Source organism: Amblyraja radiata, chromosome 3, assembly GCF_010909765.2.
Source record: "Amblyraja radiata isolate CabotCenter1 chromosome 3, sAmbRad1.1.pri, whole genome shotgun sequence".
NCBI classification, from domain to species: domain Eukaryota; kingdom Metazoa; phylum Chordata; class Chondrichthyes; order Rajiformes; family Rajidae; genus Amblyraja; species Amblyraja radiata.
The window spans coordinates 60,878,354-60,904,770 of NC_045958.1; the positions used below are offsets into that span (position 1 = coordinate 60,878,354).

Sequence of the window (26,417 nt, forward strand, 5' to 3'; positions counted from 1 at the left end):
GAGAGTAGGTTTGTGGGGAAAAGATACAGTTGGAATTGAGAGGCCTGCCATCCATGACCATTTTTGTTCCTGTAAAGGTGACATATAAGGGATGACTGTTACAGCAAAAGGCCAGTTTCATTGCAGAAATGTTTTCCCCTCAAATTTTAAAAGCCTTTAGTACGCGATTTATTTTTCGCTCTCTACACAGTTAACGCCGAAAGGCGGGTGTTTTCTTGGGCGAATCGGGAAGAGAGGAATGGCCAAGTGCTTCTGTTTGACCAGAGTCCTTTCCAAATCGATTACAAAGTTAACCCGTGTCCCGTGACGGCGCCGGCTCCGTCAAATATTGGTCACTTTGCGCGACTCCCCTTGTTGGAATGAACTCAGAAATCCCCTGGGAGGGCAGGAGGGCAGGAGGGCAGCTCTGTGATCTTTGGGCAGAAGAGCAGCTATCAAACGTCCGTGTTTGCATAGGTGATGCATATTGGCGGGATGTGGTTGAGGAACAGTGCGAGGGGCATTAGGTGCTGTTGGGTGCCGGAGCTGAGCCGGGCTGTGAGCAGTGAGGCGGCACACGACATGCAGAGCAAGCAGCAGCCGCGCCGGGTCTATGTGACACGCCGGGTCCCACAGAAGGGGCTACAGGTGCTCCGAGACTCGGGCATGTAAGTGGCAAAACGTGAACTAAGAGACAGCTGACGGGGCAATGTGTCTATATTCCAGCTGCAATCGCGCTGAATTACGACAGAATAAGGAGCAAAACCACAATTTTGTAAATTTCATTTGTCGAAATAATTATTCTGCCTCCTGTAATCGTCCAGAGACCGTGAATGTGGGACTTGTAGTTCAAAATAAACTTTGCATTGGAAGTATTTGATCAGTCGGATAATGCATAGCGATCAGCTAAGCAAATTGGGCGAAAATAAGAAGAGAAGCATATCTCGTTGTTAAACTCTTCACATTTGAACGATGTTCTGTATTTCAACCCATTGCAGAAAATCCGTTAGTTTTCTGTACTTTTGTTTTCGTTAAATTATTTAGTCCCCCCTTCTGTTAGAAAAATCAATACATTCAGCAGTGAGAGAAAATCATAAATCTTTTCGAGACTGTATATATAGTGCAAGCCGATTTCCAGCGATGATCTTATTCTACCTGTAGAAGGTTTTGGGAATGAGGAAATAGTTTTTAGTTACTTTGTCGGCCCTCTTTTGAATCATTCTGCCCAATTGGTTTAGCATTCACCATTTCTCAAAGATGATCTGGCCAAATATCTCCTTCAATGTGTATTTATATCATGTTTCTGATCAAGTAATTTTCGATTTTCATCCCAATTGCTTTGTGAAGATGTTCAGGGGAAACATAGAGTAATATTGAAAAATACAACGAACCTGTAATTATTTATTTGAATTGTAATTTTAAAATAATATAATGGAGAATCAATCCGTGTTCCAAAATGTTCAATACCAACTATTGAATGCTGTCCAGATTTGCCTAGATGATACCTTCACAATAAACCATTAGAAATGCTTAAATGTATTTCCGATTGATATGCAAAGGTACTATGTGGAGCAAAAATGAAACAAAAGTGCTGGTGTAACTCAGGGAGTCAAGAGGTTCTCTGAAAGATATGGATAGATTTTGGGACGGGACCCTTCCTCAGACCGTTTGAAGTAGGGGAGAAAACTGGAGGAGAGGTGAGGGCGGGACAGAGCCTGGTGAGTGATAAGTGGAGACAAATAAAGGGGCTGTCCCACTGCGGCGACCTAATCCGCGAGTTCAGACGAGTTTGCCGTCGGCTCATACTCGCAGCATGCACGACATGAGGTCCTGGGAGGTCTTTGTAACTCTCGATGCTCGAGAGTAGTCCCCGCGTACTCGATGCCTCAGCTAGGTCGCGGCATATTTTTCAATAAGTTGGAAAATGCCCGCGAGTAAAAAAAGGTCACCATGGAAAAATCCTATACTTTTTTTACTCCTAGGTTTAGTCGAAGTAGGGCGTAGAAGTTCGGCATGTTATTCGTAGGTAATCGAGGGTAGTTGAAGGTAGTCGTAGATAGTCTTCATCATAGTCGAAGGGAGGTCGAAGGGAGGTCGAAGGGAGATCGAAGGAGGTCGTCTTCACTCTCCACTATTCGGTGTCCAATTTTCCCGAAGCTAACGAAAGCTAGTTGAAGCTAGTCATCAACATAGTCGAAGGAGGTCGAAGGAGGTCTTCAACATGACATTTTTTCAAACTCTCCTAAACTCTTCTAAACTAGCCAATTAGGTTGCCGCAGTGGGACAGCCCCTTGAGTGGGCGTTTGGATTGGCAGATGATTGGACAAAAGGCTGGAGATGAAAAGACAAAAAAAATGAGATAAGGATAAAAAAAAGGCATGAGATGTGAAGCCGGAGGAACCAATATATGAGGAAGGAGATAGGATTAGGGGTAAAGGAGAAACAGGTGCACATCCAGATGGGGCACAGGGAAAAGAGGAGGGAAAAGGGGGAGAATAGGAGGGCTTTGTTTAACTTAAATTGGACAATTCGATATTCATACTAACATAGAAACATAGAAAATAGGTGCAGGAGTAGGCCAATCGGCCCTTCGAGCCTGCACCGCCATGCAATATGATCATGGCTGATCATCCAACTCAGTATCCTGTACCTGCCTTCTCTCCATACCCCCTGATCCCTTTAGCCACAAGGCCCAACTACTTTCTGTGGCAGAGAATTCCAGAGATTCACCACTCTCTGTGAAAAATGTTTTCCTCATCTCGGTCCTAAAATATTTCCCCCTTATCTTTAAACTGTGACCCCTTGTTCTGGACTTCCCCAACATCGGGAACAATCTTCCTGCATCTAGCCTGTCCAACCCCTTAAGAATTTTGTAAGTTTCTATAAGATCCCCTCTCACTGTTGGGTTTTCCGCTACCCAAGTGGTGCTATTCCTCTGGTTTGCATATGGTCTCAATCTAGCAATGGAGGAGGCCCAAGCCAGAAAGGTCAGTATGGGAATAGGAAGGGGAGTTAAAATGGTTAGCAACCAGGAGATCCAGCTGGCCTTGGCGGACTGAGCGCAAGTGTTTGGCAAAACAATGTCTACTCTATCATTGGACTCGCCAATGTAAAGGAAGCCGTATCGGGAGCACCGAATGCAGTAGATGAGGTTAGAGGAAGTTCATGTGAACCTCTGTCTCACGTGGGAGGACTGCTGGGGTTCCTGGAGAGCGGCACGGTGTTGCTGCCTTACAGCGCCAGAGACAGGGTTCAATCTTGACTATGGGTGCTGTCTGAACAGGGTTTCTACATTCTCCCTGTGACCACGTGGGTTTTCTCCAGGTGCTCTGCTTTTCCCCCCACGTTCCAAAGATGTGCTGGTTTGTAGGTTAATTGGCATCTGTAAATTGTCCCTAGTGTGTCGGATAAAACTAGTCTATGGGTGATCACAGATAACGTGGATACGGTGGGCCCGTTTCCACACTGTATCTCTAAACGGTTAGTGTAAATAGATAGATATAAGGGAGGAAGTAGAGGGACAGGTATTACATCTCCAGTGGTTGCAAGGGGAAAGTATCCAGGGAGGGGGTGGTTTGGGTGGGAAGTTATGTGTGAAAGAAGAAGTTGTGGAGGAAGCCTATACTTCTGCACCACGTCCCAGCGTCTGCAGTTCTCATGCATCCAAGTAAGTTAGTGGTTACTTTCAAAAGTCTCCTTATTGTATGAAGAGCGATAGACTGAAGAAGAAAAAGAGTGAGGTGAGTAGCTTGTTCTTAGTGGATTAGATAGAAAACAAGGTGTGTGATTTTGAACACTGCTGAGAGAGCATGTGACCAGGTATGTTTGGAGATGTATTCAGACTTTGTTCGCTTTAGTAAATAATTCCCACAAAACAGTCACCCACAACAGATTAAAAATCTGTCCACGATAAGAGAGGCAAGATCCCGAAATAATTTGGCTGAAGGTCTTCACAAAATCCTTCATACTGTGCAAATGAATTTTAATGCAAACCATTCCCTTTTTGTTATCTCTGAACTCTTATCCTGCCTTTGAAGAGCAGCTGTTTACAGATTTTGAATCCCCCACCACGATATATGCTGACAATGTAATCACAAATCTTAGTCTCTCGTCAGTTTAAATAGTACCACTGCAGGAAATTATGGGAAACAAATGCATAGCCTTCACTATTCAAAATCTCAGTGGATCTGTTCCAAAATGTGATACAGTGTCAGATAGTCCCTTTGAAAAGATCTTTCATTCCCCATACACCATTATATGTTTTTACATACTTGTTGTGCGGGCTATTTAAATCAGTCTTGTCCATCTTATGGCTGTCACACTTTGATCATTTGCCATAAGAGATAAAGGTAAACTTAATTACCAATTCACTCACAACCCGTTCTCTGTGTCGTTAATTAAAAAATAACTGGTGGACTCTATGAGTTATGAGCCAAAGCAGCACTGATGTGGAATTTAGTAAATAGCATTACACAATACGTGAAGATGGGAACTACAAACTCTTCCGCAGATGGGGCTAATGGGACTGAAAATGTGGACGAGTGAATAGTTTGAGAAGTAGTCCACTTCTTCCGCCACACAGAGGCCCAGAAAAAGTGGCAGAAGGAGTGGACGACCTCACAAATTATTCACACACCATGTTCATGGTCACCATCTGCCCCATCTGTGGACCAGTCTGCAGTTCCCATCTTCACCTCATTAGCCACTTAAGAACTCACAAAACCAGAGTGGAAGTAAGTTATCCTAAATCCTGAATGAGTGCCTAAGAAGCAGATGGTGAGTCACTACATCTCAGAGACTGTACATACTGTTGCCATGATGCATTAGTATAGTCAAGGTATACTATAGGAGGAAGGAACTGCAGATGCTGGATTACACCAAAGTTTAGACACAAAATGCTGGAGATGGAGTAACTCAGCGGGACAGGCAGCTGGAGAGAAGGAATGGGTGATGTTTCGGGTCGAGACTCTTCTTTAGATGAGGGAATGTGCATAGTTTATCATTTGTACGGATCTTTGGTATGTCCTCACCTGAATTCTTACTTCATGGAAAGCTGAATTTCCACAAAACAGTATTACATTTGACAATTTTTTTACAAAATTGCATATTCCTACAGAGCCATATCAGATCTCAGCTATCTCCACTTAGTTCAAATTTAATGAATTATCCACTTACTCGGTGTGTGGGCAAATGCAGCAGCCATTTTGCACATACCCTATATCACAAACAGTAGTGACTATGTCACCCCTCTTACATGAGTACCCTGGACAGACTGACAGAGGTGACATTTTTTCTTGCATTCTTTTAAGGGAAAAAATAAAAATAAAATTTTCCAAAAAAGCTATAAAATTTCCCATTAAACCTTGCAATTTTATTAGAGTGCTGGCGCCACCTTCAAGCAGTGCTACTAGTTTTCATAAGCAATTCCCCACTCCCATTATCATTGTTTATCAATGATACAATTTGTTTGACAGGTTATACAATTATTTTATTTGAGTGAACTTTGATCCTTCTCTCAAAGTGGACTGCTGCTGTAAATGATTCCATCATTTGGAAGAGATATTAAACCTCGATAGACATAAACCATTCCATTCATCAATCAACATCCAAAGGGTTAATTTTGTTCATGAACGTACAAAATCAATGCTTGATTTCATTTAGTTCTAGCATCTGAACTTTAACCATAAAAATAAATAAGTAATTCTGTAACTATAGTTTATTTTACTAAAACCATGCAGTGACCATGGAAGCACCACATAGCTAGACCAACTGCATATCAACTATTTCTAATAAATAGCAGGTGGTTATAGAAATATTGTATGCTCTAGTTATCAGCTTTCAAAATTTTATTTGATTCTGGAATTCATCCTTTGGATTGGAGAGTAACTAATGTGACTAATAGGAGGAAGAGAAAAAAGGGGAACCGCAGCTGCACGAGGCTAGAATCTACAATGTGTAATAACAGAATATGTAATAACAGAATATGTAGTAATATGGGATAACATGTAATAGCAGAACATCTTGAAACATAATATTTTGTGAATAGTGAGGAGGATATAAATACGTGTGTAAGGACCCAGATTGTCTATGCTGGTCTACTACTTTTTGTAGACTTTTAAAAACTCTAATGGGACCAAATGCAGTATTTTATGTTTGACATCATCATCCCCCTTGCCATTTCCTAGCCTGTAACATCAACAAGATGATGAATGGAAGGAGGGAGGAGAACACAACCCTGCCTTAAGTAACAGAGCTGCTTTAGAGATGGTTGGCAGCTTCAAGTTCCTTAGCATCCATATTACCAGCAACCAGTGGCGGACTGGCCAGGGTGTCAGCTTGCCCAATGGCAAGTGGGCCCCTGATGAAGTGGGCCCCTATATCAAGTTGGCCCCTGATGAAGTGGGCCCCCTTTGTCTCCTGGCAACCAATATTTTTAGACCCAGTCCGCCACTGCCAGCAACCTAACATAGTCCACTCGTGCTGATGTGATGATCAAAAACCACAGCAGAGTAATTACCTTCTTGGGCGCCAGAGAAGATGCAGCATGTCCACAAGGATTCTCATGAACTTCTAGCGATGCCCTATCGAAAGTATTTAGATGGGATGCATCTCGCCTGGTATGACAGCTGCTCTGATCTTGACTGCCTGCACCTGCAGTGAGTGGTGAACACAATCTTTGTCATTTCCTTCCATCCAGTCCATCGTCATGGTATGCTACTTCAAGATGACGAAGTATCGTCAAGGATGCCTGGCATCCTGGCCATTCCCTTTTCTCTCTTTTACCTTCTGGGAGGGGTGGGAGATTGCAACCTTCACGTGGTCCGCCCTGTTTCGACAAATGCAATCAACCTGGCGTGCACAATCAAATAAGATCAAATAGAACAAGCTGTCATACAACTTTAGGCTGTGCACGCCATACGCAAGAAGAAGAAGACCTTCTGGGAGAGGATACAGAATCTTGAAAGCGGGATATCTTGACAAGAACAATGTCTCTATTCCTGAACCAATCACTTCTTTCACATCCCCTTCCCTAAGGTTCTGCCACACTCTCTTACTCCTAACTCTACATCATTCAGTTATCGTGTTATTACACTTTAATGTTTTTTACACTATTTAATATTGCACTACAACATTTGCACCATTCTGTTGTTTGCATTGTTGCTATATTTATTGTTTTGTCTATTATTATGTATCGTGTACTCGATGAGCTTCATGCGCAGAGAGTTTCATTGCAACCTTGTGTAAATGGCAGTAAACTAATGTGAATCTGAACTCAAACACAAAAACAAAATGAGAATGGGAATTGTGATGAAGATGCAAAGAGGTTTCAAAGGATGTAGACGAGCTAAGTGAGTGGGCAACAACATTATTGAATAAATAAATTCTGAAGTTATCCACATCGGTAGGAAAAACAGAAGTCGATGTTCAAATATCTACCTGGGAAGGATTTCGAGATTTAGTGATTCAAAACAGACATTGTTAGGTTTCTGCATATTAAAGAAATCAAATGGCAGCAAAATTGCCTTGGAGGTATAGGATCAGTCATTGAATGGTAGAGAAGGCTTGGTACAACCTCGTCCTGTTCTTATGTCTTGTTCTTGAAAAAGGATTGACAAAGGAAGAGTGGTTCTTGTCAAATACTACAATGGACATGTTTTTGTGGGGACAAAAGTAATGGCTGAAATATTAAAGCATGGACTAGCAAAAATCAGCGTAGATTTATTGGACACATTTAACGGTGTTATATCAGAGTAAAACTATTTATGTGGAATCTGTTGAGTTAAAAATGATTTTGATAAAATACCCCAAAATGAATTTGTTAGGATTGATAAACCTCATCGAGTTGAAAGCAATGATGAGTGCTTGGATAAAAATGTTATGTCTCATAGGGATCAGTATTATCATCATTGCTCTTTTGCTAAATATTAACAACTTGCATTTGGATTTACTGGACATAATTTCAAAATTTTCAGATGATACAGAACTCAGAATAAGGATAATAACATGGCAGATAAAGAAAATTAAGCACATGTTGGGAAGCTGAAATAAAAGCAGAAAATGCTACGAACACTCAGTCTGAAGAAGGGTTTCGGCCCGAAACGTCGCCTATTTCCTTCGCTCCATAGATGCTGCTGCACCCGCTGAGTTTCCCCAGCAATTTTGTGTACCTTCGATATTCCAGCATCTGCAGTTCCCTTTTGAACACTCAGTAGGTTATGCTGGATTTATGGAATGTGAAACAGCCAACATTCCAGGTCAGATATCTTTGGTCAGAATTAACGAACAGGGATAAATGAGTGGACCAGAAAAACCTGGATGGATTAAAATGTGCAGACTTATGGTACACGATATTAAATGTGTGAAGAGATGAGTTTTCATTGAAGGAGGGGCAACATAAACTAAATGGCTCAATTTTAAGATGGGTCCAAGTACAAATTCACAAGGATGCAGATAAATATTTTTTTTATGTGGCAAGGTAAGTCAAGAAAACAGTTTAAAAAATCATTGGCTCCTCACTTTATAAACATTTGTATAGTACACAAAGGTAAGGAAGTTAATGCTAAATCTAGGTCTTGCTAGGAGTAATGTTCCCAATTCTGGGTATGATCCTTTAGGGAATATCTCAAGACCCTGGTGAATGTGCAGAAGAGATTTACCAGTACCAGGGATGAAATGCTTGAGTTATGTAGAAATCGTGGAGGATCTACGATACGGTACAATATGATACAATACGATACGATATAACTTTATTTATTCCATTAAATCCAATAATCATTAAACACAAAATACATGAAACATGAAATTACAGTCACGATTGGAAAGGATCTGTGCAAAGATTGGGGGGGGGGGTGAGGGGGGGGGGTGAGGGGGGGGGTGGGGTGGCGGGGTGAGGGGGGGGGTGAGGGGGGGGAGGGTGAGGGGTGAAGGGGGGAGGGTGAGGGGGGGAGGGTGAGGGGGGGATAGAGTCAGTCTACCCCACGACAGAAGGGGAAGGAGTTTGGTTGTTTATTGAGGGAACCTTCCTTGAGGAGAGAATGTTAAGAAAAATTGATAGAGTTGATAAGTTTGAACCATGAACTTCTGACACCCAAGCAAAATTGACATAGCTAATTGGTCCAAATCTTTCTTTATCTTTTGTCTCAGATGTGACATTAAGCAGTGGGATTCTGATGACCCTGTTCCTCGTTCAGAATTGCTCAAAGGAGTTACTGGAGCACACGGACTGTATTGTTTATTGACTGAGAAAATAGACAAGGAACTTTTAGATGTTGCAGGTATGAATAAGATGCTTCATGCTTGTTTAAAATTTGAAAACTTGAGCTGCCTTGAGCTATCTTTTTATTACAATACTCAACATATTTTGAGTACAAAGGTTGGGATATCATGATACATCAGTACAAGTCATTGGTGAGACCACGCTTGGAGTACTGTGTGCACTCTAGTCACCCAGCTGCAGGAAGAATGTTATTACGTTGGAAAGGGTGCAAGAGAAATGCATTGAGATATTATCTGGCCTAGGGGGTTTGAATTATAGGGAGTGGTTGGATAGGTAGGAATTTTTCTCCAGAGCATCAGAAGCAGAAAACTGACCTTTTTTGAGAAGTACAAGTACATGATGAGCATGGATAAAGTGAATGCTCCCAGTCTTTTTCCCAGGATGGAGGATTCTAAAACTACATGGCACACAGGCTTAAGGTAGAGGGGAGATATTTAAGAAAGACCTCGGAGGTCTTTCTCTTAGGTAGTCATATCTGGAATAGGCTGCCAGAGGGAGCTGTAGAAACAGATACAATTCTGACTTTTAAAAGGCATTTGGACATATATATGGATGGGAAAGGTTTAGAAGGTGGTAGGCCAAATGCAGGCAATTAACACCAGACTAGCAAGTCAACTTGGTCAACAAACTGGCCTGAAGGGCCCGTTTCAGTAAAACGTAGTTCTATGACTTAATGACAATTCCCATTGTTTTTTATAAAGTTCTGTCTTATAGAAGATGAAAACTTTTTATATGAAGTTAAAGTTGACATCTATATTACTAAAAGTCTGATCTTGACCACTTCGTGTTGTTCTGTATATTGATTTTGGAAAAAACGCTGCCACTTACAACTGTGATTTTTGGCCATCTTATTCAGTCCCCCTCCGCTGTGCAGGACAAGAGGATTTTTCCCATAGATGAAAAATAAAAGAGTTATTAGTGTTTAAAAAATGTTGAGATTCTCTCTCCTGAAGGCTACGCCCCTTCCGGAGAGACTATAAAACCCGGAAGTGTTGAGTGCCTCAGTCAGTCTCTGCAAGATGGGGGAGAGAGAGGGTCACGTCTCTCAGTCTGAGCTGTGAATAACATTGAACACATGTCTACTAAACTGTGAATGTGGTTTAACTGACCTTGAGTGCACTTAATGTGGTTTGAAAATGAAAATGTGGTTGGGTTGAAATACTGCACTACAAATGGTTGTTGGTGGTGGTTGCTTTGAAATACTGCACTGCAAATGGTTGTTGGTGGTGGTAACGGCTTTGAAATACTGCACTGCAAATGGTTGTTGGTGGTGGTTGCTTTGAAATGGCAAATGATTAAAAGTCTAAACTTGACAACTTCCTGTTTGCACTGTATATTGATTTTAGATAAACGCTACCAATTACGGCTGTGATTTTTGGCCATCTTACTCAGTCCCCCTCCGCTCATCAATAAAAATAAAATGTTTAAAAAATGTTGAGAATCTCTCTCCTGTCAATCACGCCATGAAGGCCATGCCCCTTCCGGTGGGAGGGGGAGGGATTATAAAACCTGGAAGTGCGGGTGTGGCTGAATCTCTGCAAGATGGGGGAGGGAGAGGCTACGACTGTCTGAGCTGCGAATCAACTGAACACACTGAATGTCTACTGAACTGTGAGTGTGGTGTTTATGTGGTTTTGTGTGGTTTTATGGTGGTTTCACCTTGCTTGAAATGGTATGAAACTGCACTTGAGTTTGGTTGTCTTGCACCCTGCTTGAAGTGGTATGAAACTGCACTTGAATTTGTTGGCCTTGCACCCTGCTTGAAATGGTATGAAAATGCACTTGAATTTGATGGCCTTGCACCCTGCTTGAATTGGTCGTAAACTGCACTTAAATTCAGTGGCCTTGCACACTGCTTGAAGTGGTAAGAAACTACACTTGAATTTGGTGGCCTTGCACCCTGCTTGATATGGAATTTCAAGGAATAGCCGTGAGTCAACTGCCAGCCCACCAGCCGTGAGTGAGCTGCCAGCACATCAGGCTTGAATGACTGAGCTGCCGCCTCAAGAATCTTGGAATTGGTGGAGAGGTGGAATATTGCGTTGGGAGACCAGCCCTCCCGTGTGAACATGGGACCCAACGGGTCGCACTTAGTCTAGTTATATATAAACATTGTTAATGCTTATATTTTAACATTGTTCCCAATAAAGGACCTAACCTGAAAGTTATCAGCACCATGTCAGTGGGGTTTGATCATCTCGTTCCAGAAGAAATCAAAAAAAGGTAAAGCATTTTATTATAATTATTATTGATTCTGCACGAGAGTCTCCATGGAACAATGTTATTTAAATATGTGGAGACACAAGAAACTGCAGGTGCTGCTTTATAAAAAAAAATACAAAGTTCTAGAGGAACTCAATGGGTCAGGCAACATGCCTGGAGCACATGGATATGTGACGTTTCGTATTGGGACCCTTCTTCAGACTCTGATAAGTGACATTTCGGGTCAGGACCTCTTCAGACTGTTTAAAGAAGAGTTCTAAAATGTCACCTATCCATGTTCTCCAGAATTGCTGCCTGACCTCCTGAGTACTCCAGCACTTTATGTCTTTTTTATAAATACATTAGTGATAGGCTAAATGTTGCATTGTTTAAGAGGTGAAAGTTGTAGTGTGCAACGTTTATTGCCTGAACATTGTTTATTTGTAAGCATGGTATGGTAATCTTGAATCAGGTGACACATTGGATTAGATCCCAGATTTTCAACTCGGGAACCATGGTTCAAATTCACCACAACCAATGAGAACAAGAACTTCCTAGCTCTCCCCTGTCGGAATCTTCTGTGAATTGAGCTTCTGGAGAGCATGGGCACAAACATGGGTTCAAAATGGGTGGTATGGGAAACAATTTTTTTTTTGATTTGTACAGCATGTGATATTCTTCAGATCCAAGTATGATGTTAGGATGGCGTAGAAGAAGATTTTCTCTGCATCTAACTATACTGCAGTCGGAAGTTTTGAGACAGTTTAGAAGAAGCTTTGCTCATATCAAATCTGTGCTGCACGTGTCCTGAGAGCAATTGCTGGGACAATGTAACATGGTCGTTACTGTGTATCGAACATGTGATGTACATGGAGGTGTTCATGCTCATATTGGTTGCTTGGAATTGGAAGAGATACACAAGAGATATTTGCTTCTTTAATGATAAAGCAAATAATAAGGTAACCAATTGGTGATCATCTTGAAACCTGACCACTGGGTCTGATGCAATCAATGTAAAATATTAATTTCAATAAGTTATCCAGTTGGTACATCCCCAATTTCATGTAGTTGTTACAAATAACCTTTAAAATGATTTCCTGCATCATAAGCTTAGTTATAAACTAATAATTATTAATTACAAACCATGTGATTTTTTTCCCCCATCTGTATTTTTCTCATTACTGAATATTCTTGCTTCGGTGGGAGGCTCAGATGTTTGCCTCTGAGGAATGAAGGGACCCAGCATCTAGGAGACAGAAATGAGCACATGTGTGTTATTAAGAACACCAGCAAACATGGGTCATTCACCAATTATCACCACGGATTGTTTAGTGATTGTAGATTAACCATATTAGTCTGCCTTTACTATATCTATCACCACACATATTGTGCATGCTGCACATTCCATATGTAGTCCAGTCCAGATCTTCATCCCTACCCTGGACTATTAATACAGCACGTCACTGTCTCACTGTCAGACTAGATGCTGACCACGGAGACGATAGCATGTAATTTCCCCCCCGCTTGTGTTACAATAAAGTCTATGAGTTATTACTCCTGTGTATGGGTCTCATTACACAACATGGTGTCAGAAGTGGGATCCGAACCCACGCCTCCAGTCAGAGAGGACTTCACCCTATATATTTGTGCAACACATCATGCTGCGGCACCAGACATTCGTGCCTCTATCCTCCTCAATTTGGCTGGTACAGAAGCCATTCGACGTGCACGTTGATTCCACTACGCTCCAGCCCAGGTAAATGCCTGTAAATGATCAGGACTGGACTCCAAATGGATTGTGCAGCATGCATAATATGTGTGGTGATAGATATAATAAAGGCAGACTAATATGGTTAATCTACATCCTTCCTCTTAAGGAATTAACCCATAATAAAATAGATATGATCATCACATGCAAAATAGTGATCATAATGAATCATCCCCGTGCTTTCCCTATAGCTGCATTTTCTACAGTTCTCCAGGTCCACGTGAGTGTAGCATTGCTACTGTGGCCATCCTGAGTGAAGGGATCTCTCAGTAGTGACTGAGCTAGACACTAAATGCTGGACAACTCAGCGGGACAGGCAGCATCTCTGGAGAGAAGGATTGGGCGACATTTCGGGTCAAGACCCTTCTTCAGACTGACAGTCAGGGGAGAGGGAGACACAGAGATATGGAAGGGTAAGGTGTGAAAGCGACGGAACAAAGGGGACAAAGCTCAGGGAGAATGTAGAATAGATCATTGTTAACTAGGAGAAGGTGACAACAAAGCATAGAAAGATGTAATTTAATCAGGAGGACAGGCAGACTAGTCAGAGAACAGGTTAACTGACTTCAGTGTAAACCAGCATCTGTAGTTTTAATAGAATTCACCTACGACACCTGGCGACAACCTACGACAGCACCTACGACAGCAAAAATTATCGTCACTGTCGCCGAATAATTTTCAACATGTTTGTGAACATGTCACCCAAAAAATCGCCTAAGTGGGACAGGCCCATACTCCTTGGGAGGTGGATCTTGTAACTGCCCTAAAACTGCACCAATAGCCATTGACAGCTAGAAATTAATTGAAAATATTATGTAAATGAAAGAATCAAATATCTGCAACGTCATCCATTACTTCAGCTCAATAGATTTGTGCTCTGTCCACAGCAGACTATTAGGTCAGATGTGTTTCTCATTTCCTGACATAATTCAGGGAGTCAAGAACAAGCTGACCAGCACACAGCCAGCTCATTGTTATAATAAATGTATTCATTTTTAGCTGTCAGGATCGGTTCGTTGTCTGTGCTCAAATATAACGATGAAAATGTGATAATTATTCAATGGAAAAGTAATTGATACTCCCTGTACAACTTTCATTTTTGAAATGTTTAAGTGCACCTAGATAGTTTTTGTTTTTTTTGGTGGCAATATAAAATACAAGATTTTTTACTATTTCTTTTGGTTGTACTTTTAATTGTTTTATATTGTCACTGTCGGCCTTGTGACCCCTTCAACTTTGAAGGTGCATCTTATCAGATTTCTCCAAAAAACTAGATTCCCCTGATTGTTGTTTCCCAAACCAAATTGCAAGTTTAATTCCTAGTTGTCCCAGATGACATTAATCCCAATACCACTCATTCAAGTCAAGCTGAAGCGTACATAACGCACACAAAGACTGATCCTCAGTCTGAGGAAGGGTTTCGGCCCGAAGCGTTGCCTATTTCCTTCGCTCCATAGATGCTGCTGCACCTGCTGAGTTTCTCCAGCATTTTTGTGTACCTTCGATTTTCCAGCATCTGCAGTTCCTTCTTAAACATACATAAAGCACAATTTTTTAAATGATTCACTGTACCTTCAACAGAACGCTGCCTTTATTTCCATAAATTGGTTTTTAATTTATAAATAAACATGGAAACTCTTCACCTGGTCTATTTTTCCCCTTGTTCATTCACGCAGCACTCCGTCTGCCCACCACACAAAATCATCCCTGTTTGTACTTTTTTCTTCAACACTAGTCCAGCTATCATTACAGGTTCAATATGGGTGAAAATCGGAGTTATTCTGTTTGTCTCTTATTGACTCAGCTTATGGGTAAAATCCAGTCAGAGATGTATTGCAGAACGGATACCGAAACTGACTGAGGGTAAAAAGTGAAGGATGCGTTGCTGTGCTGATTGCTGGTGCCTGCTAGTTATCTTGACTTTACAGGCATGAAGACAATCCCTTCCTTTACTTTTAAAACATACATGTTTTAATTTTGACAGCTGTCATTGTTGTAGGGTAGAATACTAATTTCATACTTGCTTTGTTTTTTAGGGGAATTCGCGTGGGCTACACCCCTGATGTCCTGACCGATGCCACAGCCGAGCTCACTGTGGCTTTGCTCTTGGCTACATCTCGGCGATTGATGGAAGCTGTTGCTGAAGCCAAGAAGTAAGTTTGCTGTTTCTTCACAAAAAGATTGACTGTTTCCTAAAATGGTTCATTTTTATTTAAAGTAAAGGTGTTTACAGTCAACTACGTGTAGTTACATGTCAGCAGTGTCTAAGTCAACATGTATCTCTCCAGAGGAGAGATACATTTTATTCTGCCTTTCAGTACACTTTGATTTTTATGTGAGATAAACACTAAATATTAAATTTTGCAATATTTGAACACCTGAAAGCTCAAGTGTATTGAAGTATTGTCCTTAGCAAAACATTTTATATTTATTTAGGACTCTGGTTCAGGTTGCGTGAATTACGTATGCAAATTTGTGAGCAAAATCTAATTTCAACATATATGTTTATTCGTTCATTGTCACCCGAACAAAATCATGGAGCTCCCTGCCCAACATCATCGTGGGAGCACCTTCATCACTCTACACAGATTCAAATGGTTTAAGAAGAAAGCTCACCAATTCCTTCTTGGGGCAACAATCAATAAGGAATAAAATGTTCCTATGGCAGTGATGTCCTTATCCCCTGAATACATTTAAAATGTAGCTACCACTTACCTTTTCCTCCACATTGTTTTTGTCAGGAGTTGCGTTCAGTACAATTTTATTTTTGGCCATCTTCAGGCAGAAGTGTTAACAATTCAATTCTGAATTTTCATTTGAAGTAGGCTTTGAAGAAACATCCTCTTGAATGAGGAGAATGGTCGGATTATATCAATGGGCAGAGCAACCAATTTTTCTGAATCTTTCATAGCAGAACATTGTCTGCTCAATGTCTCAATGTCTGAAACTTCTCTACTTCCAGTGGCGGCTGGGGCACATGGAAACCCTTGTGGCTTTGTGGCTTTGGACTGTCTCACAGCACCGTGGGGATTGTGGGGCTGGGAAGAATAGGTGAGTCATTGTTAAAGTCTCAAAATAATTGTGGATTGAAAAGCCATTTGAACCAACGTTAATCTATCCTTCTAGAGATCTTCCTTGAGAGGAAGGAAGTGAAGGTGTCACTTTGAGCTTTTCATGGACATGGGCAGAGTGGACATAAGTCTCCCTGTCATTCCCAGGGCAAGGATAGTACGGCTCGGGAAGAAAACACAATTACACTTTACAAGTAAAGGGGAGGTCATTTAAGACTGCGGTGAGAAAAAACTTTTTTCACCCAGAGAGTTGTGAATTTATGGAATTCCCTGCCACAGAGGGCAGAGAAGGCCAAATCTCTGGATGGATTTAAGAGAGAGTTAGATAGAGCTCTAGGGGCTAGTGGAGTCAAGAGATATGGGGAGAAGGCAGGCACGGGTTATTGATAGGGGACAATCAGCCCTGATCACAATGAATGGCGGTGCTGGCTCGAAGGGCCGAATGGCCTCCTCCTACATCTATTTTCTATGTTTCTATTTTTCTACACTTTGAAGAAGCCTGGAAGTGAAAACCAAATGTTTAATTAGAAAGGAATCACCACACCCACTGGAATTTCAATATGGCACACAATTCATATTTTGGAAATATATACGTTTAAAGTAACAAAGGGGATAGTGCGAATGTTGGAGATTTTGTACAGCTTTGAGATGAAAAAGGCTGCGTTTAAATATAAAAGTCTTTGGACAGTTTGTGGTCTAGAAACTCAGCCGTGTAACACACGTATATAAAACAATGTTTCCCGGGATGGAGTATGGTCACCATACTGCCTGAGCTGAGAGACACCATCCACTTCCTGCCATCTATCGTGCTGCTGCGCTTTAACCATTTTCACCTCATCTATTATTCTCCGTGTAACATTCATTTACATCAACGCTGGGAGAAATTAGGCCATGTTAATCCCTCCTGTGCCTGATATGGGTGCTTACAGCCCAACAAAAGCGAGCAAAAAGAGAACATGAAACGGAGCTGTCAGGCAAAGTTAAAGAAAATCCCAAGAGATTCCACAGGGACATTAAGAGTAAAAGGGTAGCTCAGGAAATTATAGTCCCGTAAAAGATCAGCATTTGTTGTCTTTGTGTAGAACCATAAAAGATGGGGGAGATTTTAAATTGATACTTCTCATCCATTTTTACTGAGGAGAAGGTCATGGAAGGTAATGAATTAAGGGATGTATGCTGTGATGTCTTAGATCATGAACAAATTACAAAAGAGGAGGTCTTTGTGCTGTTAAAGCACATTAAGGTGGATAAATCCCCAAGGCCTGACCAACTACAGCCACGGACTTTGTGGGAAACTAGGGAGGGAATTGCTTCGCTCCTTGCAGAGATAATTGCACCATTTTAGCCACAGGTAAAGGTTTGGAGGGTGCCGTATGTTGTATGTTATGTAAGAAGAGCAGCAATGACAAGCCTGAGAACTAAAGCCGATGAGCCTGACGTCAGTGATGGGAAAGTTGTGGGAAGAAATTCTTAGGGGCAAGGTGAGATGGCATTTGGATAGACACAGACCCATTAGAGGTAGGCAACATGGCTTTTTGCAGGGGGAAATTGTATCTCACAAATCTGATAGAATTTTTTGAAGAGGTCACAAAAAGGATTGATGAGGGCGGGGTACTGGATATTGTCTATATGGACTTTAGCAAGATTTCTGTCAAGGTCCCACATGGTAGGCTTGTCTGGAAGGCCATCTTGGTCAGTATTGACTAGGTGGAATGAAGGCCCTGTTTCCATGCTGTACAGCTCTATGACTCGACATTTTACTAGCACTACTTGCTTCTTGCCATCACAGTCTATGAATAGTCCCTCCTGGTGTTGTGACTTGGGTAGATCCTCTTGTTCCATTGCTATTCCTTCTCATAGCACTGAACTATCTCTGGCCTTTTCTGACCCTGCATCACAGACCCAACTTATCTGCTTTCTTTTGTGTCCTTTACACTATTACAACGCATGGAAGAAAAATGCAAGGCCAAATCAGTAATGCCTGGCTTCTTGCACTTTGGGCACCACTGAATTTCCAAGCAGTATCTAGCAACCAACCTGCAAGTGTAGATGAATTGCTAGGTCCAAACTCAGATCTCTCTCAAACTTAAATCTCATCTTTTCTGCACGTTGATTTTTTCACGCACAAGTCAATGCAATTCTAGTTGTTTGCGAATATGTACACAAGATGCTGGAGTAACTCAGTGGGTCAGGCAGCATCTCTGGAAAAAAGGAATAGGTGATGTTTCAGGTTGAGGCCCTTCATGTCGATTGTCATTTCAGAGACTGCAATATTGTGCTAAGTCAGCACTTGGATGTGTTCCTTGTCATTGATACGGACAGATTTTCAGATCTGGTTCCTTTATAATTTAATTTCAATAGTATTATTTTGTTGGTGAAGTATGACAGAATCTGTGTGTATAGTGCCTGGGTGTAAGTGTCTAACACTTGTGCTTATTTTGTCTGCCTTGTAGGCTTAGCTGTTGCACAGCGATTAAAGCCATTTGGTGTGAAGAAATTCCTGTACACAGATTTTGAGCCAAAACCAGAGATTGCTGCCGAGATACAAGCTGAATACGGTGAGCTCCAGTGATAGTGGGCAACAGGCCCGTTGTAGTGAAACAAGGTTGTTGCAGGGGGTGTTCAGAGTACACGGATCAATTGGGCTTTCAGTAAAACCCACTGATCTACTAATGTGCTTTAAGGAAGGACATTATCCTCCTTCTGGCCTTTGTGACCATAGTCTTGCTTCATCCTTGCAATCCATTTCAAGTCAAGTTCAAGAAAACAACCCACACTACCTTGTCAAGTGCAGTGTGAGATTGGTAGTACATAAATGCCATCAGTAATTCACACAAATTATTTTTATTAAAAAAATTACAACAGGTACAGGCAGCAGGAGATCTAAAGTCAAACATCCACGCTTGGACTTTTCATCTTGATCTCATTCCATGATAAGGTTCTATCAAATTCCAAATTGAAATGATTTAATGTTTCTTGTCTCATGGTCCATGCCAGCATTATATCAGCAGGTCAACACCCTGATGCTGTGGATCAAAGAGAGCTCTCTGGAGCTTAACATCTCCAAGACCAAGGAGCTGTGTTGTGGGGGGAGGCGAACATCTTCCCCCCAACCTCTCTTTGAACCTCTGAGGCTGAATGGGCATACAGTTGAGCAGGTAGAGGCCTTTAGATACCTGGGCACAGAGATTGACACCCGCCTGTCCTTCTCCCAGCACACAGACTCTGTGTACAAGAAGGCACAGCAACGCCTGTTCCTGCTGAGGAAACTCAGGAGCTTTGATGTCAGACAGGACATTTTAACAGCTGTCTATAAATCACTTATAGAATCTGTACTCACCTTTAACATCACATCCTGGTTCACCCTCACCTCTGTCAAAGACAAATCAAAGCTTTCCCGGATCATCAAGCAAGCAAGCAAAATAACTGGCAAAACTCAAAATCAATTATCAGTACTCCACACCCAGGCAGTTAAAAGGAAAGCCAACCTCATTACACAGGATCCCACCCACCCCCTGCACAAATCCTTCCAACTTCTGCCATCAAGCCGCCGATATAAAGTCCCCCTATCCAAGAAAAACATCCACAAAAACTCATTCATACCCATTGCCATAAACAGCTTAAATAAAAAATGAACAAGGGACAAATTAACCCTGACGCACTGTTACTTTACACGCATCCACAATTTTTATCTTGTCTATTTTTATAGTTTCTAATCTTTATACTTGTTTTTAAGATCTATACACACTGTGTGTGCTCGCAGAAATCTGTGTTGTATGACTGCTTATCAGTACATTGTCCTGGTTGTATGTTGAGCCACGTCAAAGAAGATTTTCTGTTACGACAGACAATAAAGTTTTCTGAATCTGAATCTGAATATGACCATTATTAGACCCATAGGTTCTTAACAAAAATGTTTTTTTAATGTTTAATTTTCCTTCAAATCCTTTCAGCTTTCCCACATGCCCTTTTGCTCGATGTTGCTGAGTTCATATTTTGGAAAAGGTCACCCTTTGCGACTGCTCTTGTAGCTGTTCCTGCATTGAGTCTGGCCCAGGGTTTGCCAAACCCGGGAGAGCTGTTGCCAATCCTGCCCTCAGGGGTTTTCAACCCCTCAGCTTTATGGAATCTGAAGTAGCATCTTTACAGCCGTCTTGACTGGGAATTGTTAATCATCAAGTCAAGTCAAGAATGTTTTATTGTCATGTGTCCCAGATAGGACAATTACATTTTTGCTTGCTGCATCACAACAGGATATGTAAACAGATTAGGAATTGAGCATGGAATCTTCCAGTACAATCCTCTGAATCATCACAAGATATTTATATTTAATTTGAATTAAGATTTCCCCCCTACTTGCTATTTTAAAATAAAATTCCTTATTTGTTTATCTCAACTGTGGCTCATTCACCAACAATGCAATATTATTAAACATAGAACATACAGTAGACTATAGAACAGGAAAGCACATGTACAGGACAGTACAGTACAAAACAGGCCCTTTGACCCACAAAGTCTGTGCCAGACATGATGCCAAGACCAACACTTAGCTGCTTGCACATAATCCATATCCCTCCATTCCCTGCATATACATATGCCTTTTCAAAAAATATTTCTTAGATGCCACAATCATATCTGCCTCAACCAACGACATCTGGCAGCACATTTCAGGCTCCCACCGTCCTCTGTGTAAAAAAAACTTGCCCCACACATCTCCTTTAAACTTTATCCCTCACTACGTAAAGCTAAGCCCTCTCGTATTTAATTTCTCCATCCTGGGAAATAGGTTTTGACTATCCTAACAATGTACATTGCTGAGATCAGGAACCCTCCAAATGTGCGGCAACAAATGCAAATATCGTTGCTGCTTTTCCCCCATATCCATATCCCCCATATCCATTGATTCCATTAGCCCTAAGAGCTAAATCTAACTTTGTTAAATTAATATCCTGGTTACCGTGCTGGCAACGTTATTATGAAAGCTGCACAGTTGCATTGGATGGAAGAACAAGGCAAAGAGTCAAATAGACAACGGAATATGTTGCAAATGTTAGTCTAGTTTAGTTTAGTTCACAGATATAGCATCTTCGAACCGCCTAGTCCATTCCTTCAATTGACCATCTATTCCACAAGTTCTATGTTTATCCACTTTTGCATCAACTCTCTGCATATTTGGCACAATTTACAGAGGGCAATTAACCTAGAAACCTGCAGATCTTTGGGAAGTGTGAGGAAACTGGAGCACCCGGAGGAATCCCACACGGTTACAGAGAGAACATGCAAGCTCCACATAGACAGCACCTGAGGTCAAGATTGAACCTGGCTAGGGTTAGTCCTTTTCTGTGAATCAATGTACTGATGTTGGCTCTTTGATTGCAGTGCCTTTGGATAAACTGGCAGAGGAATCTGACTTTGTGACAGTGCATTGTGCTTTGACACCTGAGACCAAAGCCATGTGCAACAAAAAACTTTTTTCCAAAATGAAAAAGACAGCAGTATTTATCAACACGAGCAGGTAAGAAATGAATCCAGCAATTTATTACATTATTTTCAAGTCAATCACAGATGTAGCAGTTTATTGAGGTGCTGTCCATGGGTGCTGACGTGTACTGAGGGGATTCCACTAATGCCATGGTTTGTCAGTTCGGGTCCAGTGATCACAATACCATTAGTTTCAATATAATTATGGAGAGGGTCAGAACTGGACCTAGGGTTGAGATTTTTGATTGGAGAAAGGCTAACTTTGAGGAGATGCGAAAGGATTTAAAAGGAGTAAATTGGGACATTTTGTTTTATGGGAAAGATGTGGAAGAGAAATGGAGGACATTTAAAGGTGAAATTTTAAGAGTACAGAATCTTTATGTCCCTGTTCGGTTGAAAGGAAATAGTAAAAATTGGAAAGAGCCATGGTTTTCAAGGGAAATTGGACACTTGGTTCGGAAAAAGAGAGAGATCTACAATAATTATAGGCAGCATGGTGTAAATGAGGTGCTTGAGGAGTATAAAGAATGTAAAAAGAATCTTAAGAAAGAAATTAGAAAAGCTAAAAGAAGATATTAGGTTGCTTTGGCAAATAAGGTGAAAGTAAATCCAAAGGGTTTCTACAGCTATATTAATAGCAAAAGGATAACGAGGGATAAAATTGGTCATTTAGAGAGTCAGAGTGGACAGCTATCTGCAGAGCCAAAAGAGATGGGGGAGATATTGAACAATTTATTTTCTTCGGTATTCACCAAGGAGAAGGATATTGAATTATGTGAGGTAGGGGAAACAAGTAGAGTAGCTATGGAAACTATGAGATTCAAAGAAGAGGAAGTACTGACACTTTTGAGAAATATAAAAGTGGATAAGTCTCCAGGTCCGGACAGGATATTCCCTAGGACATTGAGGGAAGTTAGTGTAAAAATAGCAGGGGCTATGACAGAAATATTTCAAATGTCATTAGAAACGGGAATAGTGCCGGAGGATTGGCGTACTGCGCATGTTGTTCCATTGTTTAAAAAGGGTTCTAAGAGTAAACCTAGCAATTATAGACCTGTTAGTTTGACGTCAGTGGTGGGCAAATTAATGGAAAGGATACTTAGAGATAATATATATAAGCATCTGGATAAACAGGGTCTGATTAGGAACAGTCAACATGGATTTGTGCCTGGAAGGTCATGTTTGACTAATCTTCTTGAATTTTTTGAAGAGGTTACTCGGGAAATTGATGAGGGTAAAGCAGTGGATGTTGTATATATGGACTTCAGTAAGGCCTTTGACAAGGTTCCTCATGGAAGGTTGATTAAGAAGGTTCAATTGTTGGGTATTAATGGTGGAGTAGCAAGATGGATTCAACAGTGGCTGAATGGGAGATGCCAGAGAGTAATGGTGGATGGCTGTTTGTCAGGTTGGAGGCCAGTGACTAGTGGGGTGCCACAGGGATCTGTGTTGGGTCCACTGTTGATTGTCATGTACATCAATGATCTGGATGATGGTGTGGTAAATTGGATTAGTAAGTATGCAGATGATACTAAGATAGGTGGTGTTGTGGATAATGAAGTAGATTTTCAAAGTCTACAGAGAGATTTATGCCAGTTGGAAGAGTGGGCTGAAAGATGGCAGATGGAGTTTAATGCTGATAAGTGTGAGGTGCTACATCTTGGCAGGACAAATCAAAATAGGACGTACATGGTAAATGGTAGGGAATTGAAGAATGCAGTTGAACAGAGGGATCTGGGAATAGCTGTGCACAGTTCCCTGAAGGTGGAATCTCATGTAGATAGGGTGGTAAAGAAAGCTTTTGGTGTGCTGGCCTTTATAAATCAGAGCATTGAGTATAGAAGTTGGGATGTAATGTTAAAATTGTACAAGGCATTGGTGAGGCCAATTCTGGAGTATGGTGTACATAGGAAGGATGTCAACAAAATAGAGAGAGTACAGAGGAGATTTACTAGAATGTTGCCTGGGTTTCAGCAACTAAGTTACAGAGATAGGTTGAACAAGTTAGGTCTTTATTCTTTGGAGCGCAGAAGGTTAAGGGGGGACTTGATAGAGGTCTTTAAAATGATGAGAGGGATAGACAGAGTTGACGTGGATAAGCTTTTCCCACAGAGTAGGGAAGATTCAAACAAGAGGACATGACTTGAGAATTAAGGGACAGAAGTTTAGGGGTAACATGAGGGGGAACTTCTTTACTCAGAGAGTGGTAACTGTGTGGAATGAGCTTCCAGTGAAGGTGGTGGAGGCAGGTTCGTTTTTATCATTTAAAAATAAATTGGATAGTTATATGGACGGGAAAGGAATGGAGGGTTATGGTCTGAGTGCAGGTAGATGGGACTAGGGGAAAATAAGTGTTCGGCACGGACTAGAAGGGCCGAGATGGCCTGTTTCCGTACTGTAATTGTTATATGTTATATGTTATATCAGTTTCTGAGTGGATGTTTTAAATCCATATGAATTGAGTACAATCCTTCATTCTTTATTTTAGAGATAAGTTATAATATTTCCATACATTTACAGGAATGCATTTCACCAGTTGTGAGCAACTAGCCAACCATACCTTGAATAAAGAGCTTCCTATACAGGGAATGTTCTGATCTGCAGCAATATATTTGGAGGCCAAGTCATTGGGTATTTATAAGCAGTGGTTGACAGATTCTTGATTAGTAAAGGTGTCAAGGGTTAAGGCAAAATGGCACATGAGAATGGGATTGGCAGGGAAAGATAAATCAGCCGTGATTGAATGGCGGAGTAGACTCGAAGGGATGAATGGCCTAATTCTGCTCCTATGACCTATGAACATGAACTGGGAGTAAAAAGACCTGGATGATGAGAGAAACTGAAACTGTGACGAGCCGAATGGCCTAATTCTACTCCTATCACTTGTGACCTTATAACCTTATGAACAGGGCCGGCCTTAAGCCGATTGGACCGATTTCTCGCAATTGGGCCCCGCGTTAATTTTCCATATTTCGTACGGAAATACAAATTTGCTTTGTTAAATATGTCACCTGCCCTGTTTCAGCTTTTTTGACCGAGGTCAATATTAATAACACTCACGAGGCCGAAAGCTGCCATAGCCAAGCGTCTATCATCAAGGATCCCCACCATTCGGGCCATGCCTTCTTCTCACTGCTAACATTAGGCAGGAGGTACAGAAGCCTGAAGTTCCACAGCAACTGGTTCAGGAACAACCATCAGGTTCTTGAACCAATCCGCACAATCCCAATCCTACCTCAATGTCAGAAAACATCGGTCCACCTCTTGTATTGCAACGGACTTGCTTTTTTTCTTATTATTTTGTGTAATTTATGTCTAATTTGTTAATCTAAATTGATTAATTCTGAATCAATATGCCTGTGGTGCTGCTGCAAGCAAGATGTATCATTGTGCCCATTCCTCGCCGTACTTGTGCATAGGACAATAAACTCGACTTGGCTTTCAGATTGTAAAACAAAATAGTGGCCTAATAATTCAGCTCACGTTGGCAGTGCTGAAATTAAACATGTCACCTGGTCTTCCACAGAGGAGCAGTGGTGAACCAGGATGACCTCTACACTGCTCTGACCACTGGTCAGATTGCCGCAGCAGGACTGGATGTCACCGTTCCCGAGCCCTTGCCCACTGACCACCCTCTATTTTCACTGAAAAACTGTGGTAAGTGACTAGTGGACCCACAAACAGCGGGTTCAGTAATGCTTTGGAATGGCGAACAGTACAACACAGGAACAGACTCTTCGCCCACAATGACTGCGTCGAACATGATGCCAAATTAAATGAATCTCAACGGCCTGCACATAATCCATATCCCTCCCTTCCCTGCATATCCATGTGCTTATCTGAAAGCCTCTTTAATGCCACTATCATATCTGCCTCCACCACCACCACTGGAAGCATATTACAGGCACCCACCATTCTCTGTGTTATAACAAAAACCCTGCACTTCTCCTTTAAACTTTCACGTAAAAGCTACGCCCCTTTAAAGTTATGCCTTCTGGTCTCCACACTGACATCTCTACACTGGGAGAAAGATTCTGACCGTTTTACCTTATCTATGCTTCTCATAATTTTATAAACTTCAATCAGATCTCCCGTCATCTTCCAATGCTGAAGAGTAATCAATTCAAGTCTGTCCAACCTCTCCTGAAAGCTAATACCCCCTAATTCTGCACCCTCTCCAAAACGTCCACATCCTTCCAGATGGGGCAACCAGACTGCTGTGCTGTTTTGATTCTGATTCGTTGCAACATCAAAACATCAATTAAGTTAAATTTCTCAGGTTTCTACACAATTTAGAAATTGTTTAAAGTGAATGATGACCACTGTCTAATAGCTATTTATTTTATACTGCAGTCATTCTACCACACGTTGCGAGTGCCACAATCGCCACTCGGACCGCCATGGCTGAGCTGACAGCCAATAACCTCCTGGCTGGTCTCAAAGATCAACCCATGCCTAAAGAGCTGATCCTATAATGTGCAAGGAACCATTTAGCTGCTAGAGGTGCTTCTGTCCCAGACCTGGTCATGCATCTTGGACTCCCATGGGTTGTATGATTAAAGTACAATGTTGAAAGTGCAATGTCTGTTTAGTTGTTGTGCAGAAACAAATATCTAATCAAATAACGTCAATTAATTTA

General features: G+C 41.4%; 1 protein-coding gene across 2 annotated transcripts; it reads left to right on the plus strand.

The window, feature by feature from the left end:
- Positions 1-335: 335 nt before the first annotated feature.
- Positions 336-26,417, plus strand: LOC116971065 (glyoxylate reductase/hydroxypyruvate reductase-like). 2 transcript variants are annotated; one of them, XM_033017881.1, is made up of 9 exons: positions 336-647; positions 9,124-9,254; positions 11,407-11,479; positions 15,263-15,379; positions 16,189-16,277; positions 18,751-18,855; positions 21,677-21,812; positions 25,305-25,435; positions 26,132-26,417. In XM_033017881.1, the coding sequence occupies exons 1-9, from the start codon at positions 460-462 to the stop codon at positions 26,251-26,253; spliced, it is 1,092 nt and encodes a 363-aa protein (XP_032873772.1). In that variant the 5' UTR covers positions 336-459; the 3' UTR covers positions 26,254-26,417. The 2 variants fall into 2 exon arrangements, with proteins under 2 accessions (XP_032873772.1, XP_032873773.1); XM_033017882.1 differs by lacking the exon at positions 336-647 and adding an exon at positions 3,622-3,646.

Excerpts from the sequence above, each read along its gene's own strand:
- LOC116971065 (XM_033017881.1), top strand. The coding sequence starts at position 460 with ATGCATATTGGCGGGATGTGGTTGAGGAACAGTGCGAGGGGCATTAGG. Across the intron at positions 15,380-16,188 it reads GCTGTTGCTGAAGCCAAGAA|TGGCGGCTGGGGCACATGGA; the intron begins GTAAGTTTGCTG and ends CTCTACTTCCAG. Across the intron at positions 16,278-18,750 it reads TGTGGGGCTGGGAAGAATAG|GCTTAGCTGTTGCACAGCGA; the intron begins GTGAGTCATTGT and ends TCTGCCTTGTAG.